The 24182-nt window shown below is 56.0% G+C and overlaps 2 protein-coding genes across 7 annotated transcripts; one reads left to right on the top strand and one right to left on the bottom strand.

The window, feature by feature from the left end:
• Positions 1–5965: 5965 nt before the first annotated feature.
• On the bottom strand, positions 5966–10764 carry LOC130596584 (uncharacterized). Its single transcript, XM_057404370.1, has 7 exons — positions 10056–10764; positions 9338–9525; positions 9113–9250; positions 8442–8880; positions 7973–8155; positions 6444–7809; positions 5966–6140 (listed from the first exon to the last, which is right to left on the bottom strand). The coding sequence occupies exons 1-6, from the start codon at positions 10422–10424 to the stop codon at positions 7354–7356; spliced, it is 1773 nt and encodes a 590-aa protein (XP_057260353.1). The 5' UTR covers positions 10425–10764; the 3' UTR covers positions 5966–6140; positions 6444–7353.
• A 1662-nt stretch (positions 10765–12426) lies between these two features.
• On the top strand, positions 12427–21985 carry LOC130596585 (uncharacterized). Of its 6 annotated transcripts, XR_008971559.1 has the most exons (15): positions 12427–12642; positions 12880–12990; positions 13266–13345; positions 13732–13840; positions 14108–14197; positions 14790–14894; positions 15497–15668; positions 16132–16223; positions 17214–17927; positions 18459–18646; positions 18734–18871; positions 19829–20011; positions 20175–20330; positions 20664–21540; positions 21844–21985. XR_008971559.1 is itself a non-coding variant. In XM_057404372.1 (9 exons), exons 1-9 carry the CDS (start codon positions 12616–12618, stop codon positions 17427–17429), a joined length of 1002 nt encoding a protein of 333 aa, XP_057260355.1. In that variant the 5' UTR covers positions 12427–12615; the 3' UTR covers positions 17430–18393. The 6 variants fall into 6 exon arrangements, 1 of the variants encoding a protein (XP_057260355.1); XR_008971557.1 differs by having other exon boundaries at positions 20175–21540; XR_008971560.1 differs by having other exon boundaries at positions 20175–21225.
• Positions 21986–24182: the final 2197 nt, after the last annotated feature.

Consider the following 24182-nt stretch of genomic DNA (forward strand, 5'->3'; position numbering starts at 1 on the left):
GAGAACAGAAGCCTAGGCATGCTGCAGCCGCCGGCTCTCCGGCTCAAGGGTTCTCGGGACAGGCCCCAAGCTGCTGCTCCGCAGCAGGCTGTGTGTGCCCTACGGTTTGCACAGCTGCTGCCCTGCTCCAGCCTCAGAGGCATTTGCTGCTCCTTCCTCTAGCAGAGGAGGGGGCTAGGGCAGTGTGGCACCTTGCCTGGGCCCTTGCAGCTGGAAAGCTCCAGCCTGCCTCAGGGTCTCTTACTCTGTCGCACCAGAAGGAACCTCCTGAAGTTACACAGTGCCTGGAAAGCCCCGCAGCTGATCTCCTGGTCCTCCTCAGCACAGGACAGGGCGAGGTACCCCATTGCCTGCCCTAGGAATTCCAGAGGCTTGCTTCTGGAGAAGCACTGCATGCCGTGTCTTGCATTCAAATGCTGTGGGAGAGAAGAAGCTGCAGTAGCAGGGCCAAGCTGGCCGAGTGCCACGTGAGCAGCAGCTCTGGAGAGCTCTGCCCTGTGCTGACACCCTGGATCTGCTGCTCCTCCAGACCCACAGTCAGCTGACAGAGCCCTCCTTCTCCACCTGCAGGACTCCCCATCTCCAGGGGAGGGAGGGCTGCCAGAGCTGCATCTGCCAAATGCTCTCACGCCCAGGGACAGCACTGGCTCCTGAGAGAGAAGGCACAAGACAGAGTGCAGCTCCCAGAGAGAGGACCAAAGATGCTGGTGCAAGGTTGAGTCTTGCTGAATCCCCTACTGCCCTGCGCCCAGGCTTCCCTTGCAGGGGGCCCGGAGTGTTCGGCTACTCTGTGGCACCAGCAAGGGGCAAGTCACCTTCATCACAGGCTCCTTACCTCCAGCATTGAAGAGGGCGATAAAAGTAGCTGAGGCGTACAATCCACTCTACAGCCTTCCGGCGCTTAGCCATGTCCTCGGATGCCGTGATGGGCAGCAGAGCCTGAGAAGGGAGAAGCTGCAGGTCTGCTGTGGGAAACAACAGTGACTCCCAGAGCAGTGGTTCTGCCAAGCATCTCGTGCTGTTTATGCGATGTACTGCCAAGGCTTCCCATGGTCCAGAGTAAGACCTGGAATGGGGTCCATCCATGCTGTGATCTGGGGACCACTGCCGGCTGTTGGTGACCTGCTGCAGTCAAGGAAGTTGCCCGATCCCATCCCCAAGGCACCTCTGCCCCCTTCCACATGCAGCTCCAAAAAGGCTCCCGCTCCAAGAGGACCAGAACCTCTGGCAGGGGCTGCACAAGGGACGCCAGGCCCATGAGGAGGCCAGAAGAGAAGACCTTCAGGGCTGGACTCCCACTGCACTATGCACCTTGTACCACGGCCGTATCCTAGGGCATCCCCACCCTGCTGGCAAATGGGGAGGAGAAAGTGAACGGGGCAGACAAGTGAGGGCAGTGGCTCAGCAGTGCCAGAAACTCCTTTCACCCCTCGGCCTGGGGGCTGGGGTGCGCATGCTTTAGAAGGTCTCATCACTTTAGGGTAAGGCAAGGAAGACACCCCATGAGCTCTGCTCTTGGTAAATGCCTGACCTGCAATATTTTCCCTGTTATGAAGATGCAGGATCTCTGTGAAGCACCACGTATCAGCACCTCCAGCACACTCTCCAGAGTTTTCAGGATCTGTAAGGAGAGACACAGACAAACACAGATACACACAGATGCAGCAGGTTACGTGCTTGACCTTGCCCTGGCCCTTCTTCCTTGCAGAAAGCTTGCTTGCCTGCCTTCCACCTGAGGTGGGCCTCAGCTGCCCTCTGGTGCCCAGGGGGGAGGCCTCAGGGTCTCCCTGGCCTTCCTTCTCCTGTCGGCTTCCAGCAGCCAAAGTCAATGAGGAGACCGTGAAGAAGGACAGGCTGTCAGGCTCTCTGCAGCTCAGCCCACATTTACCTGATCATAGAATGGAGTACGCTGGCTAATCGTCTCACTTGCAACAAAACTGAAGGTGCCACCTATGTGTTTGTGGAGGCGGTTGTCCAGCAGGTTTTCCCTGTATTTGCTGTAAGGAGAGAAGGTGCCAGCTGGATGCAAAGGCTTCTACACTGGGGAAGGTGCCCACAAACGCTATGACTAGCAGTCCCCAGGGTTGAACCTGCACAGGGTAGGCAAGGCATCACCTCCCTCCCCCATTCTGCTGAGTCAGGGACAGAGGGCAGCCCTGGCCAGTGGACCCTGAAGCCCTTTCCATCTCCTGCCTCTTCCTTCAGAGGAAAAGCCAAGAAGCATCGGGGAGCCCTGGAGCACCCACTGCCATCCTGCCTGAGCCACTGACGGGCTGAGAGGTGGGAGAGCAGAGGCCCAAAGACCACGCCACCAGGATAGGAAATGCCTGGTGCTACCAGGCCCATGGGAGGCTCTGGCCTGGCCAGGCGCTGGGACAGGTACCTCAGTGCAGCGACGGCAAGCAGGGCTTGCTGCCACATCATGGTGTCCATGTTGTCAAAGGCCTCGTTTTGCATTAGCGCCTGGAGAGGAAAAGCATGGCTGGGATGGGCCACAGCAGCTGCCGGTGCCTGCCACCAGTCTGCCAGTCTGCAGGGTGGGCAGAGTCCGCAGGTCAGCTCCAGCACCCACAGCAGCCCCTTGCTCTGCAGTGGCCCCAGTGGCAGAAAGGGCTGTTCCCACAAGGCCTGTCCTACCCTCCCGCTGTGCCCAGACGCCTGAGTGCTGTCCTCATCACCAGTCCGGTGCTTGCCCATCTGTGCTCACTTCCCTTAGCCCCACTGGGGGGGCCCTCACCTCCAGTTTATTCAGCAGCTCATGGGATGTTGGGCTTTGGTACCTTCCCCGCAGTGAGGCTCTGCAGAGCATGTCGATGGAGGCCAGAAACTTCATCTTCGACTCCCGATCCTGTCAGTCCAGGAGAAGAGAGACAGAGAAGAAGGGGGGGGCGGGGAGCACAGGCACAGCCAGCAGGAGTGGAGGCTTGAGGGGCTGCAGCAATGGTGCGGGGCGGGGGGCAGGAGGGGAACAGCTCTGCACTGCCAGCAGCCCTCCAGGAGCCTGTGTGTGGACAGCATACGTGGCAGCACCCAACTGGGAGCTGCTGGCAGAGCTTTGCTGACAAATTCTGCCATTACCCTTCTGGTGCTTTTGACAAAGTCCATGATGTAGCCGTGGGCTTCCTTTTCCTCATTCTGCAACTGGATGCTAGAGTCGGCAGCAGCTACACCTGATGAAGAGCAAGAATGGGGAGAGCTGCAGGCCGGGGTAGGAGGCAGAGGGAAGAGAGGGGTCCTCTCTCCAGCCCTGCACCGGCTGCTGTGCCCACAGCACACCCTGGGCCAGGGTGCTGATGCCCTTCTCATCTCCTTCAGGACGCTGCCAGGAGCAGGGCGAGAAAGGTGCCAGCCCTGCAGCACCGCTGCCTCCTGCCCATGCAGCTGCTTCTCCCTGCCCCGTTCTGTGCCCCAAGGTCGTCCCCTGGGGTTCCGTTGATACCTACTCATGTAATGGATGGTGACACTCTGAGATTCCTCCGTGGGCATTGCCTGGGTCTTTCTGACTGCTGATGGTCACCATCAGCTGCCCCAGCAGGGGCTCCTGCACGAGCTGCTTGGCTCTTCTCTCCTCAGAATCCTGGATACTGTGGGGCTGGGCACGCTACTTGCCATGAGGGCCCCACTGTTACCCACTACCCAGGCCAGGAGGGAATGTATCTTGGCCCGCATTGTGACCTATGTGCTGCAGGGCCGAGCAGCAATGTTGCCTTGCCTGGGTGTGGCTCTGAACTCAAGTAACCAAGAAACCACATTTTCTTCCACCTTATTTCTTCTTTTCATTAACAGCTAGAATTTCACTGGATGGTTCAGGTTGGAAAGGAACTTAGGATCATCCAAGTCCTCAGAGGAGGCTGAGGGAAAGACATTCATTCAGCCTGTAGAGGAGAAAGCTTCAGTGCAGACCTCACAGCAGCCTTCTACTACCTACAGGAGCACATGAAGACAGAGCTAGTTTCTTCACAGCAGTGCATGGTGGGATAATGACAGACAAGAGGCATCGGGAGACATTCAGACTGGAAATAAGGAAAAGCCTTTCTCCTCATAAGGACAGCAAAGAGATGAACAGGTTGCCCAGAGAGACGGCGCTGTCTCATGCCAGGAAGATGTGACTGGACAAAGCCCCAAGAAGCTTGGTCTGATGCTGCTTTGAGCACGAGGTTCAAGCAGAAGCCTCTAGAAGTCAATTCCCACCCAGTATACCACATGATCTCTCAACCTTGAGGAGTAACCTTGAGAGGCATCTCTGCTCAAGGGGAGATCCTGAAGTGCAGCCTGCTGTCATGCAGGATAGCTCCATGGGCTCTGTGCTGCCCACCAGCTATGGAGTGAGAAAATTGACTCATAGTCATGTTTGCATACCAACTACAGAAACTTGGACCTTGACCAGAACTACAGGGGGTGGGGGATGTGGGAGCACATTGTTGAGATTAGCCTTGTGTTGTTATCCATCTCCCCAGGACTGAGTTGCAGCTATCACGACCAGACCAGACGCATCCATTACCAGCACTGCTGATGGTTATTACTTGTGCAGAATTACAAGAAATAAAGGTGGGGGGGGGGGGAAGGGTGGTGAGAGGGAGGGGGAACTTACCATCACAGTAACTCATTTGGAAGAATCTGTTTGTGACTCCAGAGCCAGTGCACTGTGTGCTGTGGCAATGTCTGAACACTTCACCGGTTCGTCCAGTGGCACCAGTAGGAGTGAAATGGAGACCTCCAGAGAGGATTTATTTACAAACCAAAACACACTATGCAAAAATGTGGTTTTGTCAACATAATACATTGCACACCTGCTGTTGGTAGTCATCCTTAGTGTATGTATAGGATCTTGAACATGAGACAATAAGAAATTTGTAAGAGAAAACCAGGTCCTGGTCCCGTTTGAAAAAATCAAAGGAGAACATCCAGGATTGACTGTACCAAGGATAACTTGTTTGACAGCTTGGCCAAGTCACCATTTGATTACATAACCTGAGGAAAAAAACTAACTTTCAAGGTGTCGGAAAGTGAACTGCCTTCATTATAATACTAAAAATCAGATCCACACCTCAGAAAGACCCCGGCCAGGGTGTAGACCCTTCCACAGAGCACATACAGTGATTAGAAGGAATGACACAGCAAATATTACAATTATATAGAGATTACAACCGATTACTGTCACTGGGACTGTACTACCTGTACCTTTTGTGTATAAACATAATAAGAAAGCCGCACTGATATGATTGACTTGCGGAACAGTCCACTGAGCACCCAGCCTGAATAAATAGTATCTCTCCTGAGTGTGTTGAATTGCTTTACTGCACACCGGGCATGAACCTGCTATTTGGACCACAGTGGTACTGGCTCTGCAATCTTCCCAGACAGGCTAAGTCTTTCCCAAATAAAAAGAAAGATTTACATTTCTGGGGATAAGGTGCCTCTTCTAGATGAGGTGTCATCTTCTATTCAGCATCTGACAGTTAACAGCTCCTGATGAACAGGAGTGTCCTGATGAGCACAGATGCCAGTTAGGAAAACTGTTGATTAATTTCCTGCATGTTTTTTCAGTCGTTATTTAGTAAATCATAGAATCACAGAATCATCGAATAGTTAGGGTTGGAAAGGATCTGGTGACCTGGCCAAGCTGTCAAATAACTCAGCCTTTGGTGCCACCAATCCTGGACATTCTCCTTGGATCCTTCGAACACAACAAAGATTGGTTGTTTCTTTTTAAGAGGGGCGCTTTGTCCCAGGCCCAAGATACAATAACTGTGAACTGTGGCTACCGATTGCAGGTGCACAGTATAACAAAAAAGCAATATATCTTAATTGGATAGAAAAGAGATTTCAATAGAAAATTTAATAAAAATTTTCTTTCAAAAATTATGTTGACATAATTAAAAATGTCAACAGAAAACTATCTATTGCTGTTTCCTTGCGCTTGGAGGAAGAATCTCATAGGAAGCTCGCTCAGTCCAGTGCCCTGGATCAGACCAGCTGGTTAGGGATCCTCCTCCTCTCTGCCCTCCGGAGGCAGCACCACAGTGCCGGCAGGAAGGAACTGGCAGAAGGCTCTTCCCATGCATCATACAGCAGCTGCTTCATTTCAAGCGCCAGGGAAGAGACCAGGGGGCTGCTGTCACTCTCCATGTTTTGAAGGGCTGGGATGGAAAGGAACAGAGCCACGGTCACATCGCAGATCTGCAGGGGATCTCCAGAGTCCCTCCAGCCAGGGCCACTCCCGCCCCACAGCAATTCCCACAGCCAGGAGGGAGGCGGGGTACCGGGATTAGATGGAAGGTGTTGCCCACCAATGTCCCACATGCTCCTCAAATCTCTCTACTCTGCCCACGCCATCCGTCACCCACAGAGGGAGCTGAGCCCTCCTAGGCCAGGACAGGGATTATAGCTCCCTACCCAGGCCCTTTCCTCCTACCCACAGGCACCCCACTGCCCTCACTCACCCTCATTAATGACCAGGATCTCCTCCTCGCACCCGTCCTTCAGCTGCTGCCCCGCGAGCCCTAGGCACACACAGCCCGTCACACATCCCGCTGACCTGACCATCCCAGCAGCCCAGTCCACCCCCACTGACCCGCTGGGCAAGGCTGAGCCCAGGGTAGCTCCTGGAGCGTGAAGTGGCCTTGAGGGACCCAGCCCCACATCAATCACATCGGGCAGTTGGGGCTCTGCAGCTCCCCGGTGGATTTGGCAGTAGCCATGGCTGGGGCTAAGCTGCTGAGGTACAGTGAGGGACCCCCGGACAGGTTGTGGCTCACCGATGAACCTGACAGCCACCTCGCGCAAGGGCTCCTGCGGGCTCTGCAGGTACAGCAGGCTCTGGTGCAGGTACTGCTCCAATCTGGTTCTGCTTTTCTTCAGCTAGAGCGAGCACACAGGGACGGAGTTGACACAGACCCTCCCCCCCCCGCACCCAGGACTGGCCTCTCCTGCCAGGACACCCGCAATGCCCAGCCAGCAGCTAGCTGGTGCCAGGGTTTGGAGGGAGCAGAGGGCAGCGTGCTGCCTGGCCAGGGTGCTGCAGTGCCACCCTGCCACCAAAGGCCAGTGGGGCACCCCTGGAGTCTGGGCGGCGGGAAATGGGACCCTTGTGCGCTGCAGGCAGGCAGCACAGGGCTGCCATGGAGGGCAGGGGGAAAGCTGCTAGCCCCATGCACTGGGGACTGGGGGAGAGAGGCTTCTCCAGGCTGGCTTGCGGGGCTTTGGGGACATCCTTACCATGCACTTGCCAGCCCTCCATATCTGCTCTGTCTGCAGCAGCTTCCGGAGCTGCTGCCACCTCAGGAACTTGGCGGCTTCAACGACAGCTTCCTTGGAGGCCTTCAAAGCAGCAGGGACAGGGAGATGGCACCTCTACCCAGGAAAGAGGACCTGGAGGTCCCTGGGCAGAGCACAAGGGCAGTAAGGGTTGGGGTCAAAACCTGCCCTTAGGCACCTGCAGGTGCCGCTGGAAAGCCCACAGGGCCTCCAGTGCTCAGGTCTTTGTGGCCAGCAGTGCGGCTGGGCCATGCTGGATGTGGCAGGGCAGGTGTAGGGTATGTCCCTATCCGCCTTCACAGGGGCTGCCAGCTCTGCGGCTGCAGGCAGGAAGGGGATCTGAGCCCTCATCAGGGCTCCAGCTGAAACACGTTCAAAGAGCTCAGAAATGCCCACCTGAGCCACACCTGAGTCACAGTCATGCAGGTGGAAGAACAAGGGCAGGAGGCATCTCTGCACATCCTTCCTCATCTGCTTTTTGTGAGACCTGAATGGAACCCTCATCACATCTCTGCTGAGGAGGATGGACCGCCTTCGCACGCAGCTGCTCGCCTAGGACGAGAGAAGTAAGAGGAGAGGACCTCAGCCCTCGCTCCCCCAAGCCACTGAAGTGAGAAGAGCCACCACTCACAGGCCAGTGAGCACACATGGAGAGGGGTGCACCATCCCTGAGCCACTCACACATGCCACCCAAGGGGCTCTCTCACTGCCTTACATTTTCAAAGAGTGGCAGGAGCATTTTGGGCAGCTGTAGAGCAATGGGGCCAGCTGTCTGCCTGTCTACAGCGCAGAGCACGTTGCTGAGGACAGTCAGGGCTGCCTTCGTGACGTCGCAGTCATCATCCTGCAGTTGCTGCATAACGGCTGGCAGCAGGCCTTGCAGAGACATAGCCTTTGCCTATGTGAAAAACGCTTTTTGGTGACACAGTCGAGGAGGACAGCACCAGCAAAACCACTCCGCTTGCAGAGGGGCAGAGAGAGATCTCTCCATGCGCAGCACAGCCCAATGCCCTGCCTTACGCGTTCAGTGGCTGAGGGGCTGCTGAACAGGGCAGGGAGGGCAGTGGGCACACTTCTCACCACTCCCGATTCCTGGCACAGCCCAAGCACGCCGCTGCGCACACCACCGCCTGCTACCCAGGCCCGGGCAGATGCTCTCGCTGAGCCTGGCTGCCCATGCTCACCTGCTCAGGTTTCTCAGACAGCGTGGCGAGGCTTGTGACCGCTACCTTGTGCGGCACCGAACTCCTGCTACGCAGGTGCGTGTGGAGGACATGCAGGACGGGGCTATCGTCAGTCTTAAACCTTGTGCAGTCCAGGAGCTGAAACACACCCGGAGCAGAATGAGAGCCCAGCACAGCAGCAGAGCTCCTGGAAGGCTCAGGGCAAGGTAGCAGAGCTGGGCACAGCTCCGACGGGAGGCAGTGGCACCCTTGCCACCTCCGCTCTGCCTCATGCATGCGGCCCAGCTTCCCCCTGCCTGCTCTTGGAGAAGAAATACTTGCCACCAGGCCCACCTCAATGAAGACAATAATGGCACAGATGTCCTCATACGATTGTATGATTCCAACCGCGTCTTCGCATATGGAGGCACAGCTGACCTGTTCTTTATGCTTCAGCACTCTAGCAGGGGGAAGAAGGCATTGGCAGCACCGAGACAGACAAAGCTCTCTGGGACCGTGGCGCCAGCCCCAGCCATTACCCTGTAGGCCAGGCCACACAGGCCAAGCCTCCATCTGCACCTTGTGCTGGCTGCTTGCGCCCCACCACCTGTGCTAAAGAGGATCATGCAGGGGACCCTTTCTCCCCGGGGGGAAACACAGGCAGACGCAAGGATGACTGACAAAGCTCTTACCTACTCAGCACCCTGATTCCAGCGGGGTAGTCGCAGGGGCTCACGAGCATGTCCCAGGCACCCTGCCCTTTGATGTCTTCAACCAGGGAGTCACCACCCAGAAAATGGAAGAAAGCTTGCATGGTCCTCACCATGCACCTGCACGCAGAGCAAAGCATGGTCACATGCGGAAGCCTGGCCCTGGCTCTGGCCCAGGGCAGACTCCAGGGAGCAGGAACAGAGTACCTGCGACGGTTGACTACACGATCCTCAGCCTCCTTTTTCCAAATCTCAAAGCAGCAGCAGCCCTCCTGTGGGCTCTTCATGGTGAAGGAGATCTGCAAGACCATTGCCATGAAGAGCTCCTCTAAAAGTTTCCTTACGTTGCTTTGGTTGGAGGGCACCAGGAAGACCATGCGCATGACACTAGCTACCTGCAGAAAACACCCAGGGACACTCTCGCTGCAGAGATGTCCCTGCAGCGTGCCTGGGGCTGGGGGGTTCAGGAGCTGCGCGGAGCTGAGGGAGATGCCAGGACAGAGTCCAGCCAGCTGCATGGCCTGGAGCTCACCTGTGGCGGCATTCAGGGCTTGGTGCCCGTTTGTAGCATGGGCACATAAGCTTTGATGGTCCTGAGGGAAGAGCTCAGCCAGCCCCATGGGCCATGCTGGCTACGCTGCACTCACCTTCTCCAGCCCCACAGCCTGCTCTGCCCCTCAGGCTTCCTGGCTGCCCAAATGGCAGGAGGTGGGGAAGGAGGACGACCCCCAAGGGCAGCAGGGGCAGGCTGCCTGTCAGTCTGCTGCAGGGCCGAGCAGCATGTGCTGCCTTGCCTGGCTGTAGCCTCGAAGCCCCCAGTGACCTTTTGGAGGTGCAGGTTTGGGAGCAGATGGAGAGGGGAGGAGGAGCTGGAGGGGGTGCGCAGCTCCAGGCAGGGCGGACCAGGCCTCATCTGGACACTCACAGTCAGCAGTAAGTGGCAGTTGCATTTTGTGCCGAAGTTGTTCTGCGACATGCTTGTGTGCTGGATCAGCAGCAGCGACTTCAGTATTCCGCCCGAAATGCTGGGCTCACATACCAGCATGTTCCACATGGCCTCGGCAGTGGCGTGATGCCAGAGCTCAGAGTCAGTGGGGCCATCCTGGCCATAACAAGTTTTGTCTGGGCAGTTCTCAGAGGCCCTAGGATTCCCCTGAAGCTGAAGGGCCACATCTATGTCACCAGTGATGGAAATATGCAGCAGGCTAGTGGTCACATCCCAAGAGTGCAGCTGCGCCATTTGGAGAAGGGTCTGCATCAGGATGTCCCGCAGCGACCTTCTGGTGACAAGCATCAGCTGCCTATAGATGATCTGCACGAGGTCGTCCACCTGGCGGAGGCAGGAGTGTGGAGCTGGGTGGAGTGCAGCCACGGCCCCTGCTGCCACCAAGAACTGCTCCTCTCCTGTCACTCCTTGCCAGCCTCAAAGGTCACCAGACATGTGCCCTGAGGGCACACGCACGGGGCAGTCCAGCTGCACACTGCTTACCTTGGTCAGCTTCAAGCACGAGTGCGCCAAGACTACCTTCAGCGTGTTGGCAATCACCTGGATGTTAGAGACTCTTTCTTGTGCCATGTTCCTCAAGACTGTGAGGACTAAGTTGTACCTCTCATGTGGGAGTAAGAACCTCCCAGTTGCCTAAGGGAGAAGGAGAGGGAAGAGTTTCACCCTGAGGGCCCTGGTGGCAGAGCTCCTACTCCATTCCCTGGCGGCGTTTGGATTTCCTTGCCTAGAGGGGCTACTGCTAAGCGTGTGGGTGGAGCCGAGAACAGCTCTTTATCTGATGTCTTCTGAAAAAGCATTTTTTTCTGCTCGATACTATGTGCCTCAGCTAGGCTGGGCGTGGTTATGCCTGAGGAAGGAGCTTCCTCTCAAAGAGTGGGAGAACAACGTGCTCCAGTTGGGAGTGAAACAGAGACATAGATCTGACTTGGAATGTTGCTTTGGCTGTTTTGTTTTCTCCTTTATTCCAGCTTATAGCTGGAAAGTTTTTGTTTGTTTGTTTTTTTTTTTTTGTGGCCCCACTCTGTTGTGCACAGTGTTCTGTTTTCATGACCAAAGGCAAAAGGGATGCCAGTACTTGAAAACAACTAGTGTGTAGACACAAGGTGTAGGGGGAAGACACAAGGTGCAGGGGGTGATGCATGCTACTGGACCTGTCGTGTGGCTCTGCTGTAGTTGCAGAGTTGAAGCATTGGTTTAGGGTGTGGAAGGGCTGAGTCCATTTCCCCTTCAAGGGGTTCAACAGTTGCATTTTTAGAGACCCTGGCATCTCTGAGAAAAGCCAGTTCTTAGTGCCCAAGCATTTTCCTTGACAGCTTGTGAAAACTGCCTCCAACGTCTTGTACGTACCTTTTTGTAGGAGTTGGCCTACTCACAGGATCATGTGGTATACTGGGTGGGAATTGACTTCTAGAGGCTTCTGCTTGAACCTCGTGCTCAAAGCAGCATCAGACCAAGCTTCTTGGGGCTTTGTCCAGTCACATCTTCCTGGCATGAGACAGCGCCGTCTCTCTGGGCAACCTGTTCATCTCTTTGCTGTCCTTATGAGGAGAAAGGCTTTTCCTTATTTCCAGTCTGAATGTCTCCCGATGCCTCTTGTCTGTCATTATCCCACCATGCACTGCTGTGAAGAAACTAGCTCTGTCTTCATGTGCTCCTGTAGGTAGTAGAAGGCTGCTGTGAGGTCTGCACTGAAGCTTTCTCCTCTACAGGCTGAATGAATGTCTTTCCCTCAGCCTCCTCTGAGGACTTGGATGATCCTAAGTTCCTTTCCAACCTGAACCATTCAGTGAAATTCTAGCTGTTAATGAAAAGAAGAAATAAGGTGGAAGAAAATGTGGTTTCTTGGTTACTTGAGTTCAGAGCCACACCCAGGCAAGGCAACATTGCTGCTCGGCCCTGCAGCACATAGGTCACAATGCGGGCCAAGATACATTCCCTCCTGGCCTGGGTAGTGGGTAACAGTGGGGCCCTCATGGCAAGTAGCGTGCCCAGCCCCACAGTATCCAGGATTCTGAGGAGAGAAGAGCCAAGCAGCTCGTGCAGGAGCCCCTGCTGGGGCAGCTGATGGTGACCATCAGCAGTCAGAAAGACCCAGGCAATGCCCACGGAGGAATCTCAGAGTGTCACCATCCATTACATGAGTAGGTATCAACGGAACCCCAGGGGACGACCTTGGGGCACAGAACGGGGCAGGGAGAAGCAGCTGCATGGGCAGGAGGCAGCGGTGCTGCAGGGCTGGCACCTTTCTCGCCCTGCTCCTGGCAGCGTCCTGAAGGAGATGAGAAGGGCATCAGCACCCTGGCCCAGGGTGTGCTGTGGGCACAGCAGCCGGTGCAGGGCTGGAGAGAGGACCCCTCTCTTCCCTCTGCCTCCTACCCCGGCCTGCAGCTCTCCCCATTCTTGCTCTTCATCAGGTGTAGCTGCTGCCGACTCTAGCATCCAGTTGCAGAATGAGGAAAAGGAAGCCCACGGCTACATCATGGACTTTGTCAAAAGCACCAGAAGGGTAATGGCAGAATTTGTCAGCAAAGCTCTGCCAGCAGCTCCCAGTTGGGTGCTGCCACGTATGCTGTCCACACACAGGCTCCTGGAGGGCTGCTGGCAGTGCAGAGCTGTTCCCCTCCTGCCCCCCGCCCCGCACCATTGCTGCAGCCCCTCAAGCCTCCACTCCTGCTGGCTGTGCCTGTGCTCCCCGCCCCCCCCCCCCCCCTTCTTCTCTGTCTCTCTTCTCCTGGACTGACAGGATCGGGAGTCGAAGATGAAGTTTCTGGCCTCCATCGACATGCTCTGCAGAGCCTCACTGCGGGGAAGGTACCAAAGCCCAACATCCCATGAGCTGCTGAATAAACTGGAGGTGAGGGCCCCCCCCAGTGGGGCTAAGGGAAGTGAGCACAGATGGGCAAGCACCGGACTGGTGATGAGGACAGCACTCAGGCGTCTGGGCACAGCGGGAGGGTAGGACAGGCCTTGTGGGAACAGCCCTTTCTGCCACTGGGGCCACTGCAGAGCAAGGGGCTGCTGTGGGTGCTGGAGCTGACCTGCGGACTCTGCCCACCCTGCAGACTGGCAGACTGGTGGCAGGCACCGGCAGCTGCTGTGGCCCATCCCAGCCATGCTTTTCCTCTCCAGGCGCTAATGCAAAACGAGGCCTTTGACAACATGGACACCATGATGTGGCAGCAAGCCCTGCTTGCCGTCGCTGCACTGAGGTACCTGTCCCAGCGCCTGGCCAGGCCAGAGCCTCCCATGGGCCTGGTAGCACCAGGCATTTCCTATCCTGGTGGCGTGGTCTTTGGGCCTCTGCTCTCCCACCTCTCAGCCCGTCAGTGGCTCAGGCAGGATGGCAGTGGGTGCTCCAGGGCTCCCCGATGCTTCTTGGCTTTTCCTCTGAAGGAAGAGGCAGGAGATGGAAAGGGCTTCAGGGTCCACTGGCCAGGGCTGCCCTCTGTCCCTGACTCAGCAGAATGGGGGAGGGAGGTGATGCCTTGCCTACCCTGTGCAGGTTCAACCCTGGGGACTGCTAGTCATAGCGTTTGTGGGCACCTTCCCCAGTGTAGAAGCCTTTGCATCCAGCTGGCACCTTCTCTCCTTACAGCAAATACAGGGAAAACCTGCTGGACAACCGCCTCCACAAACACATAGGTGGCACCTTCAGTTTTGTTGCAAGTGAGACGATTAGCCAGCGTACTCCATTCTATGATCAGGTAAATGTGGGCTGAGCTGCAGAGAGCCTGACAGCCTGTCCTTCTTCACGGTCTCCTCATTGACTTTGGCTGCTGGAAGCCGACAGGAGAAGGAAGGCCAGGGAGACCCTGAGGCCTCCCCCCTGGGCACCAGAGGGCAGCTGAGGCCCACCTCAGGTGGAAGGCAGGCAAGCAAGCTTTCTGCAAGGAAGAAGGGCCAGGGCAAGGTCAAGCACGTAACCTGCTGCATCTGTGTGTATCTGTGTTTGTCTGTGTCTCTCCTTACAGATCCTGAAAACTCTGGAGAGTGTGCTGGAGGTGCTGATACGTGGTGCTTCACAGAGATCCTGCATCTTCATAACAGGGAAAATATTGCAGGTCAGGCATTTACCAAGAGCAGAGCTCATGGGGTGTCTTCCTTGCCTTACCCTAAAGTGATGAGACCTTCTAAAGCATGCGCACCCCAGCCCCCAGGCCGAGGGGTGAAAGGAGTTTCTGGCACTGCTGAGCCACTGCCCTCACTTGTCTGCCCCGTTCACTTTCTCCTCCCCATTTGCCAGCAGGGTGGGGATGCCCTAGGATACGGCCGTGGTACAAGGTGCATAGTGCAGTGGGAGTCCAGCCCTGAAGGTCTTCTCTTCTGGCCTCCTCATGGGCCTGGCGTCCCTTGTGCAGCCCCTGCCAGAGGTTCTGGTCCTCTTGGAGCGGGAGCCTTTTTGGAGCTGCATGTGGAAGGGGGCAGAGGTGCCTTGGGGATGGGATCGGGCAACTTCCTTGACTGCAGCAGGTCACCAACAGCCGGCAGTGGTCCCCAGATCACAGCATGGATGGACCCCATTCCAGGTCTTACTCTGGACCATGGGAAGCCTTGGCAGTACATCGCATAAACAGCACGAGATGCTTGGCAGAACCACTGCTCTGGGAGTCACTGTTGTTTCCCACAGCAGACCTGCAGCTTCTCCCTTCTCAGGCTCTGCTGCCCATCACGGCATCCGAGGACATGGCTAAGCGCCGGAAGGCTGTAGAGTGGATTGTACGCCTCAGCTACTTTTTATCGCCCTCTTCAATGCTGGAGGTAAGGAGCCTGTGATGAAGGTGACTTGCCCCTTGCTGGTGCCACAGAGTAGCCGAACACTCCGGGCCCCCTGCAAGGGAAGCCTGGGCGCAGGGCAGTAGGGGATTCAGCAAGACTCAACCTTGCACCAGCATCTTTGGTCCTCTCTCTGGGAGCTGCACTCTGTCTTGTGCCTTCTCTCTCAGGAGCCAGTGCTGTCCCTGGGCGTGAGAGCATTTGGCAGATGCAGCTCTGGCAGCCCTCCCTCCCCTGGAGATGGGGAGTCCTGCAGGTGGAGAAGGAGGGCTCTGTCAGCTGACTGTGGGTCTGGAGGAGCAGCAGATCCAGGGTGTCAGTCTTCTTTCAGACACCTACCCCAGTTCCAGGGGCTCACAGGGCGAGAAGGCAGAACCCTTCCAGAGTTCCCTTTGCAGGGAGACAGCACAGTCCTTGCCCTGGCTTGACCGCCATGAATTGGGTCTCCACGCGGTGCAGCACAGGGCAGAGCTCTCCAGAGCTGCTGCTCACGTGGCACTCGGCCTGGGGGCTGCTCTTAGAGGTTAAGGCTTTCAGCCCATCTGCCACAGCTTGGCCCTGCTACTGCAGCTTCTTCTCTCCCACAGCATTTGAATGCAAGACACGGCATGCAGTGCTTCTCCAGAAGCAAGCCTCTGGAATTCCTAGGGCAGGCAATGGGGTACCTCACCCTGTCCTGTGCTGAGGAGGACCAGGAGATCAGCTGCGGGGCTTTGCAGGCACTGTGTAACTTCAGGAGGTTCCTTCTGGTGCGACAGAGTAAGAGACACTGAGGCAGGCTGGAGCTTTCCAGCTGCAAGGGCCCAGGCAAGGTGCCACACTGCCCTAGCCCCCTCCTCTGCTAGAGGAAGGAGCAGCAAATGCCTCTGAGGCTGGAGCAGGGCAGCAGCTGTGCAAACCGTAGGGCACACACAGCCTGCTGCGGAGCAGCAGCTTGGGGCCTGTCCCGAGAACCCTTGAGCCGGAGAGCCGGCGGCTGCAGCATGCCTAGGCTTCTGTTCTCCCCCTGAGCAGAAAGCCAGACTTAACTCTCCTGCCCTTCCACAGCCTAAGAGGCAGTTTCCTCTCCTCCCCTGGTAAACGGGCCTGCTACCGCCCTGGCACGTCTCCAGCTCCCATGGAACGGAGAGCCAAGCACAGCTCTCCTTGATAGCCTCACCTGCTGCCTCCAGCTCTCTGTTGTTCCTGCCATTGTTCACTCTCTGTTTTCCCTCCTGCCCAGGCTACTGTGCAAAACGTGAGGATGCAGAGATTCCTCTGGAGCGGGAAGGCCCTAACACCTTGTGGCCTATGGAGCTCAATGATGAAATGGTGGTAATAACCTCCTCCTCTCTTGCTGGGGGTCTTGGCTGCGGGGCTGGCAGGACACCCCCATGAACCAGTGCCTCGGCTATTGTGGTGGATGGCATGGCCTCCCGTGCTCCACAAGGGAGTAGGCAGAGGCTTTAACCCCATGTCAGCAGAGCAGCTCTGGACGTCCTGGCCACTGGCAAGCTCTGGTTCCTGGCAGAGCCAGCACACTGTAGCTCTTGCCCGTGGCTCAGCCCACCCCTCTCCTTCAGCCCACAGGGCAGCTCCCTCTACACGCTCTGAAGGTCCGACTGGATAAAACCTAGTGTCAGAAATACTTTTTTAGTAATTCCCAGAGTGAAATTAAGATGCAAATGAGGTCAAGTGCCACAGTTGGTCAGTTTTTTTATTATAAAAATATAATCATTTTAAAAAGATTATTATAAAATATATAGTGATGGGACAGTTCGGAAAAGAGGGCAGAAATTAAGCAAGCATTCAGAGTGCAGAGAGATAGTCACCACCGTGGATCCAGTGGCGTCCCAAGGGCACATAGTCATCTTCCTTGTTGGGTGGCCACCCTGCAAATACCTTTGTCCCCTTTCATTATGCGCTGGGGGGAAGTACCTCTGTTCGTAATGTCACGTACTGCACATTCCTGGTTGATCACATGCATCCAGTTTCGCTGGTCTTGCAGCCAGCTCTCTGCACATGTCTGTCAGCAGTCCTTGAGATAATGGGCAGCAGTCTTTGAGACAGTGGACCTCAGTTCCTCACACCAGTCTTTCACACCAGTCTTTGAGGCAATGAACGGTGGAGCCTGATTTCAGTTCAGCCTCTCACACATGCTCCTGTGGCTGCAGTCACCCCAGAGCAGCCCCCAGTGCTGGCACTTGTCCTGGGGGTGGGCCAGCACTGCCCCGGCTATGTCAGCCCAGAGCCAACCTGGCTGCTTAGCTCTGCTCTGCCACCAGGGCCCTCAGGGTGAAACTCTTCCCTCTCCTTCTCCCTTAGGCAACTGGGAGGTTCTTACTCCCACATGAGAGGTACAACTTAGTCCTCACAGTCTTGAGGAACATGGCACAAGAAAGAGTCTCTAACATCCAGGTGATTGCCAACACGCTGAAGGTAGTCTTGGCGCACTCGTGCTTGAAGCTGACCAAGGTAAGCAGTGTGCAGCTGGACTGCCCCGTGCGTGTGCCCTCAGGGCACATGTCTGGTGACCTTTGAGGCTGGCAAGGAGTGACAGGAGAGGAGCAGTTCTTGGTGGCAGCAGGGGCCGTGGCTGCACTCCACCCAGCTCCACACTCCTGCCTCCGCCAGGTGGACGACCTCGTGCAGATCATCTATAGGCAGCTGATGCTTGTCACCAGAAGGTCGCTGCGGGACATCCTGATGCAGACCCTTCTCCAAATGGCGCAGCTGCACTCTTGGGATGTGACCACTAGCCTGCTGCATATTTCCATCACTGGTGACATAGATGTGGCCCTTCAGCTTCAGGGGAATCCTAGGGCCTCTGAGAACTGCCCAGACAAAACTTGTTATGGCCAGGATGGCCCCACTGACTCTGAGCTCTGGCATCACGCCACTGCCGAGGCCATGTGGAACATGCTGGTATGTGAGCCCAGCATTTCGGGCGGAATACTGAAGTCGCTGCTGCTGATCCAGCACACAAGCATGTCGCAGAACAACTTCGGCACAAAATGCAACTGCCACTTACTGCTGACTGTGAGTGTCCAGATGAGGCCTGGTCCGCCCTGCCTGGAGCTGCGCACCCCCCTCCAGCTCCTCCTCCCCTCTCCATCTGCTCCCAAACCTGCACCTCCAAAAGGTCACTGGGGGCTTCGAGGCTACAGCCAGGCAAGGCAGCACATGCTGCTCGGCCCTGCAGCAGACTGACAGGCAGCCTGCCCCTGCTGCCCTTGGGGGTCGTCCTCCTTCCCCACCTCCTGCCATTTGGGCAGCCAGGAAGCCTGAGGGGCAGAGCAGGCTGTGGGGCTGGAGAAGGTGAGTGCAGCGTAGCCAGCATGGCCCATGGGGCTGGCTGAGCTCTTCCCTCAGGACCATCAAAGCTTATGTGCCCATGCTACAAACGGGCACCAAGCCCTGAATGCCGCCACAGGTGAGCTCCAGGCCATGCAGCTGGCTGGACTCTGTCCTGGCATCTCCCTCAGCTCCGCGCAGCTCCTGAACCCCCCAGCCCCAGGCACGCTGCAGGGACATCTCTGCAGCGAGAGTGTCCCTGGGTGTTTTCTGCAGGTAGCTAGTGTCATGCGCATGGTCTTCCTGGTGCCCTCCAACCAAAGCAACGTAAGGAAACTTTTAGAGGAGCTCTTCATGGCAATGGTCTTGCAGATCTCCTTCACCATGAAGAGCCCACAGGAGGGCTGCTGCTGCTTTGAGATTTGGAAAAAGGAGGCTGAGGATCGTGTAGTCAACCGTCGCAGGTACTCTGTTCCTGCTCCCTGGAGTCTGCCCTGGGCCAGAGCCAGGGCCAGGCTTCCGCATGTGACCATGCTTTGCTCTGCGTGCAGGTGCATGGTGAGGACCATGCAAGCTTTCTTCCATTTTCTGGGTGGTGACTCCCTGGTTGAAGACATCAAAGGGCAGGGTGCCTGGGACATGCTCGTGAGCCCCTGCGACTACCCCGCTGGAATCAGGGTGCTGAGTAGGTAAGAGCTTTGTCAGTCATCCTTGCGTCTGCCTGTGTTTCCCCCCGGGGAGAAAGGGTCCCCTGCATGATCCTCTTTAGCACAGGTGGTGGGGCGCAAGCAGCCAGCACAAGGTGCAGATGGAGGCTTGGCCTGTGTGGCCTGGCCTACAGGGTAATGGCTGGGGCTGGCGCCACGGTCCCAGAGAGCTTTGTCTGTCTCGGTGCTGCCAATGCCTTCTTCCCCCTGCTAGAGTGCTGAAGCATAAAGAACAGGTCAGCTGTGCCTCCATATGCGAAGACGCGGTTGGAATCATACAATCGTATGAGGACATCTGTGCCATTATTGTCTTCATTGAGGTGGGCCTGGTGGCAAGTATTTCTTCTCCAAGAGCAGGCAGGGGGAAGCTGGGCCGCATGCATGAGGCAGAGCGGAGGTGGCAAGGGTGCCACTGCCTCCCGTCGGAGCTGTGCCCAGCTCTGCTACCTTGCCCTGAGCCTTCCAGGAGCTCTGCTGCTGTGCTGGGCTCTCATTCTGCTCCGGGTGTGTTTCAGCTCCTGGACTGCACAAGGTTTAAGACTGACGATAGCCCCGTCCTGCATGTCCTCCACACGCACCTGCGTAGCAGGAGTTCGGTGCCGCACAAGGTAGCGGTCACAAGCCTCGCCACGCTGTCTGAGAAACCTGAGCAGGTGAGCATGGGCAGCCAGGCTCAGCGAGAGCATCTGCCCGGGCCTGGGTAGCAGGCGGTGGTGTGCGCAGCGGCGTGCTTGGGCTGTGCCAGGAATCGGGAGTGGTGAGAAGTGTGCCCACTGCCCTCCCTGCCCTGTTCAGCAGCCCCTCAGCCACTGAACGCGTAAGGCAGGGCATTGGGCTGTGCTGCGCATGGAGAGATCTCTCTCTGCCCCTCTGCAAGCGGAGTGGTTTTGCTGGTGCTGTCCTCCTCGACTGTGTCACCAAAAAGCGTTTTTCACATAGGCAAAGGCTATGTCTCTGCAAGGCCTGCTGCCAGCCGTTATGCAGCAACTGCAGGATGATGACTGCGACGTCACGAAGGCAGCCCTGACTGTCCTCAGCAACGTGCTCTGCGCTGTAGACAGGCAGACAGCTGGCCCCATTGCTCTACAGCTGCCCAAAATGCTCCTGCCACTCTTTGAAAATGTAAGGCAGTGAGAGAGCCCCTTGGGTGGCATGTGTGAGTGGCTCAGGGATGGTGCACCCCTCTCCATGTGTGCTCACTGGCCTGTGAGTGGTGGCTCTTCTCACTTCAGTGGCTTGGGGGAGCGAGGGCTGAGGTCCTCTCCTCTTACTTCTCTCGTCCTAGGCGAGCAGCTGCGTGCGAAGGCGGTCCATCCTCCTCAGCAGAGATGTGATGAGGGTTCCATTCAGGTCTCACAAAAAGCAGATGAGGAAGGATGTGCAGAGATGCCTCCTGCCCTTGTTCTTCCACCTGCATGACTGTGACTCAGGTGTGGCTCAGGTGGGCATTTCTGAGCTCTTTGAACGTGTTTCAGCTGGAGCCCTGATGAGGGCTCAGATCCCCTTCCTGCCTGCAGCCGCAGAGCTGGCAGCCCCTGTGAAGGCGGATAGGGACATACCCTACACCTGCCCTGCCACATCCAGCATGGCCCAGCCGCACTGCTGGCCACAAAGACCTGAGCACTGGAGGCCCTGTGGGCTTTCCAGCGGCACCTGCAGGTGCCTAAGGGCAGGTTTTGACCCCAACCCTTACTGCCCTTGTGCTCTGCCCAGGGACCTCCAGGTCCTCTTTCCTGGGTAGAGGTGCCATCTCCCTGTCCCTGCTGCTTTGAAGGCCTCCAAGGAAGCTGTCGTTGAAGCCGCCAAGTTCCTGAGGTGGCAGCAGCTCCGGAAGCTGCTGCAGACAGAGCAGATATGGAGGGCTGGCAAGTGCATGGTAAGGATGTCCCCAAAGCCCCGCAAGCCAGCCTGGAGAAGCCTCTCTCCCCCAGTCCCCAGTGCATGGGGCTAGCAGCTTTCCCCCTGCCCTCCATGGCAGCCCTGTGCTGCCTGCCTGCAGCGCACAAGGGTCCCATTTCCCGCCGCCCAGACTCCAGGGGTGCCCCACTGGCCTTTGGTGGCAGGGTGGCACTGCAGCACCCTGGCCAGGCAGCACGCTGCCCTCTGCTCCCTCCAAACCCTGGCACCAGCTAGCTGCTGGCTGGGCATTGCGGGTGTCCTGGCAGGAGAGGCCAGTCCTGGGTGCGGGGGGGGGAGGGTCTGTGTCAACTCCGTCCCTGTGTGCTCGCTCTAGCTGAAGAAAAGCAGAACCAGATTGGAGCAGTACCTGCACCAGAGCCTGCTGTACCTGCAGAGCCCGCAGGAGCCCTTGCGCGAGGTGGCTGTCAGGTTCATCGGTGAGCCACAACCTGTCCGGGGGTCCCTCACTGTACCTCAGCAGCTTAGCCCCAGCCATGGCTACTGCCAAATCCACCGGGGAGCTGCAGAGCCCCAACTGCCCGATGTGATTGATGTGGGGCTGGGTCCCTCAAGGCCACTTCACGCTCCAGGAGCTACCCTGGGCTCAGCCTTGCCCAGCGGGTCAGTGGGGGTGGACTGGGCTGCTGGGATGGTCAGGTCAGCGGGATGTGTGACGGGCTGTGTGTGCCTAGGGCTCGCGGGGCAGCAGCTGAAGGACGGGTGCGAGGAGGAGATCCTGGTCATTAATGAGGGTGAGTGAGGGCAGTGGGGTGCCTGTGGGTAGGAGGAAAGGGCCTGGGTAGGGAGCTATAATCCCTGTCCTGGCCTAGGAGGGCTCAGCTCCCTCTGTGGGTGACGGATGGCGTGGGCAGAGTAGAGAGATTTGAGGAGCATGTGGGACATTGGTGGGCAACACCTTCCATCTAATCCCGGTACCCCGCCTCCCTCCTGGCTGTGGGAATTGCTGTGGGGCGGGAGTGGCCCTGGCTGGAGGGACTCTGGAGATCCCCTGCAGATCTGCGATGTGACCGTGGCTCTGTTCCTTTCCATCCCAGCCCTTCAAAACATGGAGAGTGACAGCAGCCCCCTGGTCTCTTCCCTGGCGCTTGAAATGAAGCAGCTGCTGTATGATGCATGGGAAGAGCCTTCTGCCAGTTCCTTCCTGCCGGCACTGTGGTGCTGCCTCCGGAGGGCAGAGAGGAGGAGGATCCCTAACCAGCTGGTCTGATCCAGGGCACTGGACTGAGCGAGCTTCCTATGAGATTCTTCCTCCAAGCGCAAGGAAACAGCAATAGATAGTTTTCTGTTGACATTTTTAATTATGTCAACATAATTTTTGAAAGAAAATTTTTATTAAATTTTCTATTGAAATCTCTTTTCTATCCAATTAAGATATATTGCTTTTTTGTTATACTGTGCACCTGCAATCGGTAGCCACAGTTCACAGTTATTGTATCTTGGGCCTGGGACAAAGCGCCCCTCTTAAAAAGAAACAACCAATCTTTGTTGTGTTCGAAGGATCCAAGGAGAATGTCCAGGATTGGTGGCACCAAAGGCTGAGTTATTTGACAGCTTGGCCAGGTCACCAGATCCTTTCCAACCCTAACTATTCGATGATTCTGTGATTCTATGATTTACTAAATAACGACTGAAAAAACATGCAGGAAATTAATCAACAGTTTTCCTAACTGGCATCTGTGCTCATCAGGACACTCCTGTTCATCAGGAGCTGTTAACTGTCAGATGCTGAATAGAAGATGACACCTCATCTAGAAGAGGCACCTTATCCCCAGAAATGTAAATCTTTCTTTTTATTTGGGAAAGACTTAGCCTGTCTGGGAAGATTGCAGAGCCAGTACCACTGTGGTCCAAATAGCAGGTTCATGCCCGGTGTGCAGTAAAGCAATTCAACACACTCAGGAGAGATACTATTTATTCAGGCTGGGTGCTCAGTGGACTGTTCCGCAAGTCAATCATATCAGTGCGGCTTTCTTATTATGTTTATACACAAAAGGTACAGGTAGTACAGTCCCAGTGACAGTAATCGGTTGTAATCTCTATATAATTGTAATATTTGCTGTGTCATTCCTTCTAATCACTGTATGTGCTCTGTGGAAGGGTCTACACCCTGGCCGGGGTCTTTCTGAGGTGTGGATCTGATTTTTAGTATTATAATGAAGGCAGTTCACTTTCCGACACCTTGAAAGTTAGTTTTTTTCCTCAGGTTATGTAATCAAATGGTGACTTGGCCAAGCTGTCAAACAAGTTATCCTTGGTACAGTCAATCCTGGATGTTCTCCTTTGATTTTTTCAAACGGGACCAGGACCTGGTTTTCTCTTACAAATTTCTTATTGTCTCATGTTCAAGATCCTATACATACACTAAGGATGACTACCAACAGCAGGTGTGCAATGTATTATGTTGACAAAACCACATTTTTGCATAGTGTGTTTTGGTTTGTAAATAAATCCTCTCTGGAGGTCTCCATTTCACTCCTACTGGTGCCACTGGACGAACCGGTGAAGTGTTCAGACATTGCCACAGCACACAGTGCACTGGCTCTGGAGTCACAAACAGATTCTTCCAAATGAGTTACTGTGATGGTAAGTTCCCCCTCCCTCTCACCACCCTTCCCCCCCCCCCCACCTTTATTTCTTGTAATTCTGCACAAGTAATAACCATCAGCAGTGCTGGTAATGGATGCGTCTGGTCTGGTCGTGATAGCTGCAACTCAGTCCTGGGGAGATGGATAACAACACAAGGCTAATCTCAACAATGTGCTCCCACATCCCCCACCCCCTGTAGTTCTGGTCAAGGTCCAAGTTTCTGTAGTTGGTATGCAAACATGACTATGAGTCAATTTTCTCACTCCATAGCTGGTGGGCAGCACAGAGCCCATGGAGCTATCCTGCATGACAGCAGGCTGCACTTCAGGATCTCCCCTTGAGCAGAGATGCCTCTCAAGGTTACTCCTCAAGGTTGAGAGATCATGTGGTATACTGGGTGGGAATTGACTTCTAGAGGCTTCTGCTTGAACCTCGTGCTCAAAGCAGCATCAGACCAAGCTTCTTGGGGCTTTGTCCAGTCACATCTTCCTGGCATGAGACAGCGCCGTCTCTCTGGGCAACCTGTTCATCTCTTTGCTGTCCTTATGAGGAGAAAGGCTTTTCCTTATTTCCAGTCTGAATGTCTCCCGATGCCTCTTGTCTGTCATTATCCCACCATGCACTGCTGTGAAGAAACTAGCTCTGTCTTCATGTGCTCCTGTAGGTAGTAGAAGGCTGCTGTGAGGTCTGCACTGAAGCTTTCTCCTCTACAGGCTGAATGAATGTCTTTCCCTCAGCCTCCTCTGAGGACTTGGATGATCCTAAGTTCCTTTCCAACCTGAACCAT

Source organism: Pezoporus wallicus, unplaced genomic scaffold (genome assembly GCF_028554395.1).
Source record: "Pezoporus wallicus isolate ANWC-B61680 ecotype Strahan unplaced genomic scaffold, APGP_CSIRO_Pwel_v1 contig_13374, whole genome shotgun sequence".
Lineage (NCBI taxonomy): Eukaryota > Metazoa > Chordata > Aves > Psittaciformes > Psittacidae > Pezoporus > Pezoporus wallicus.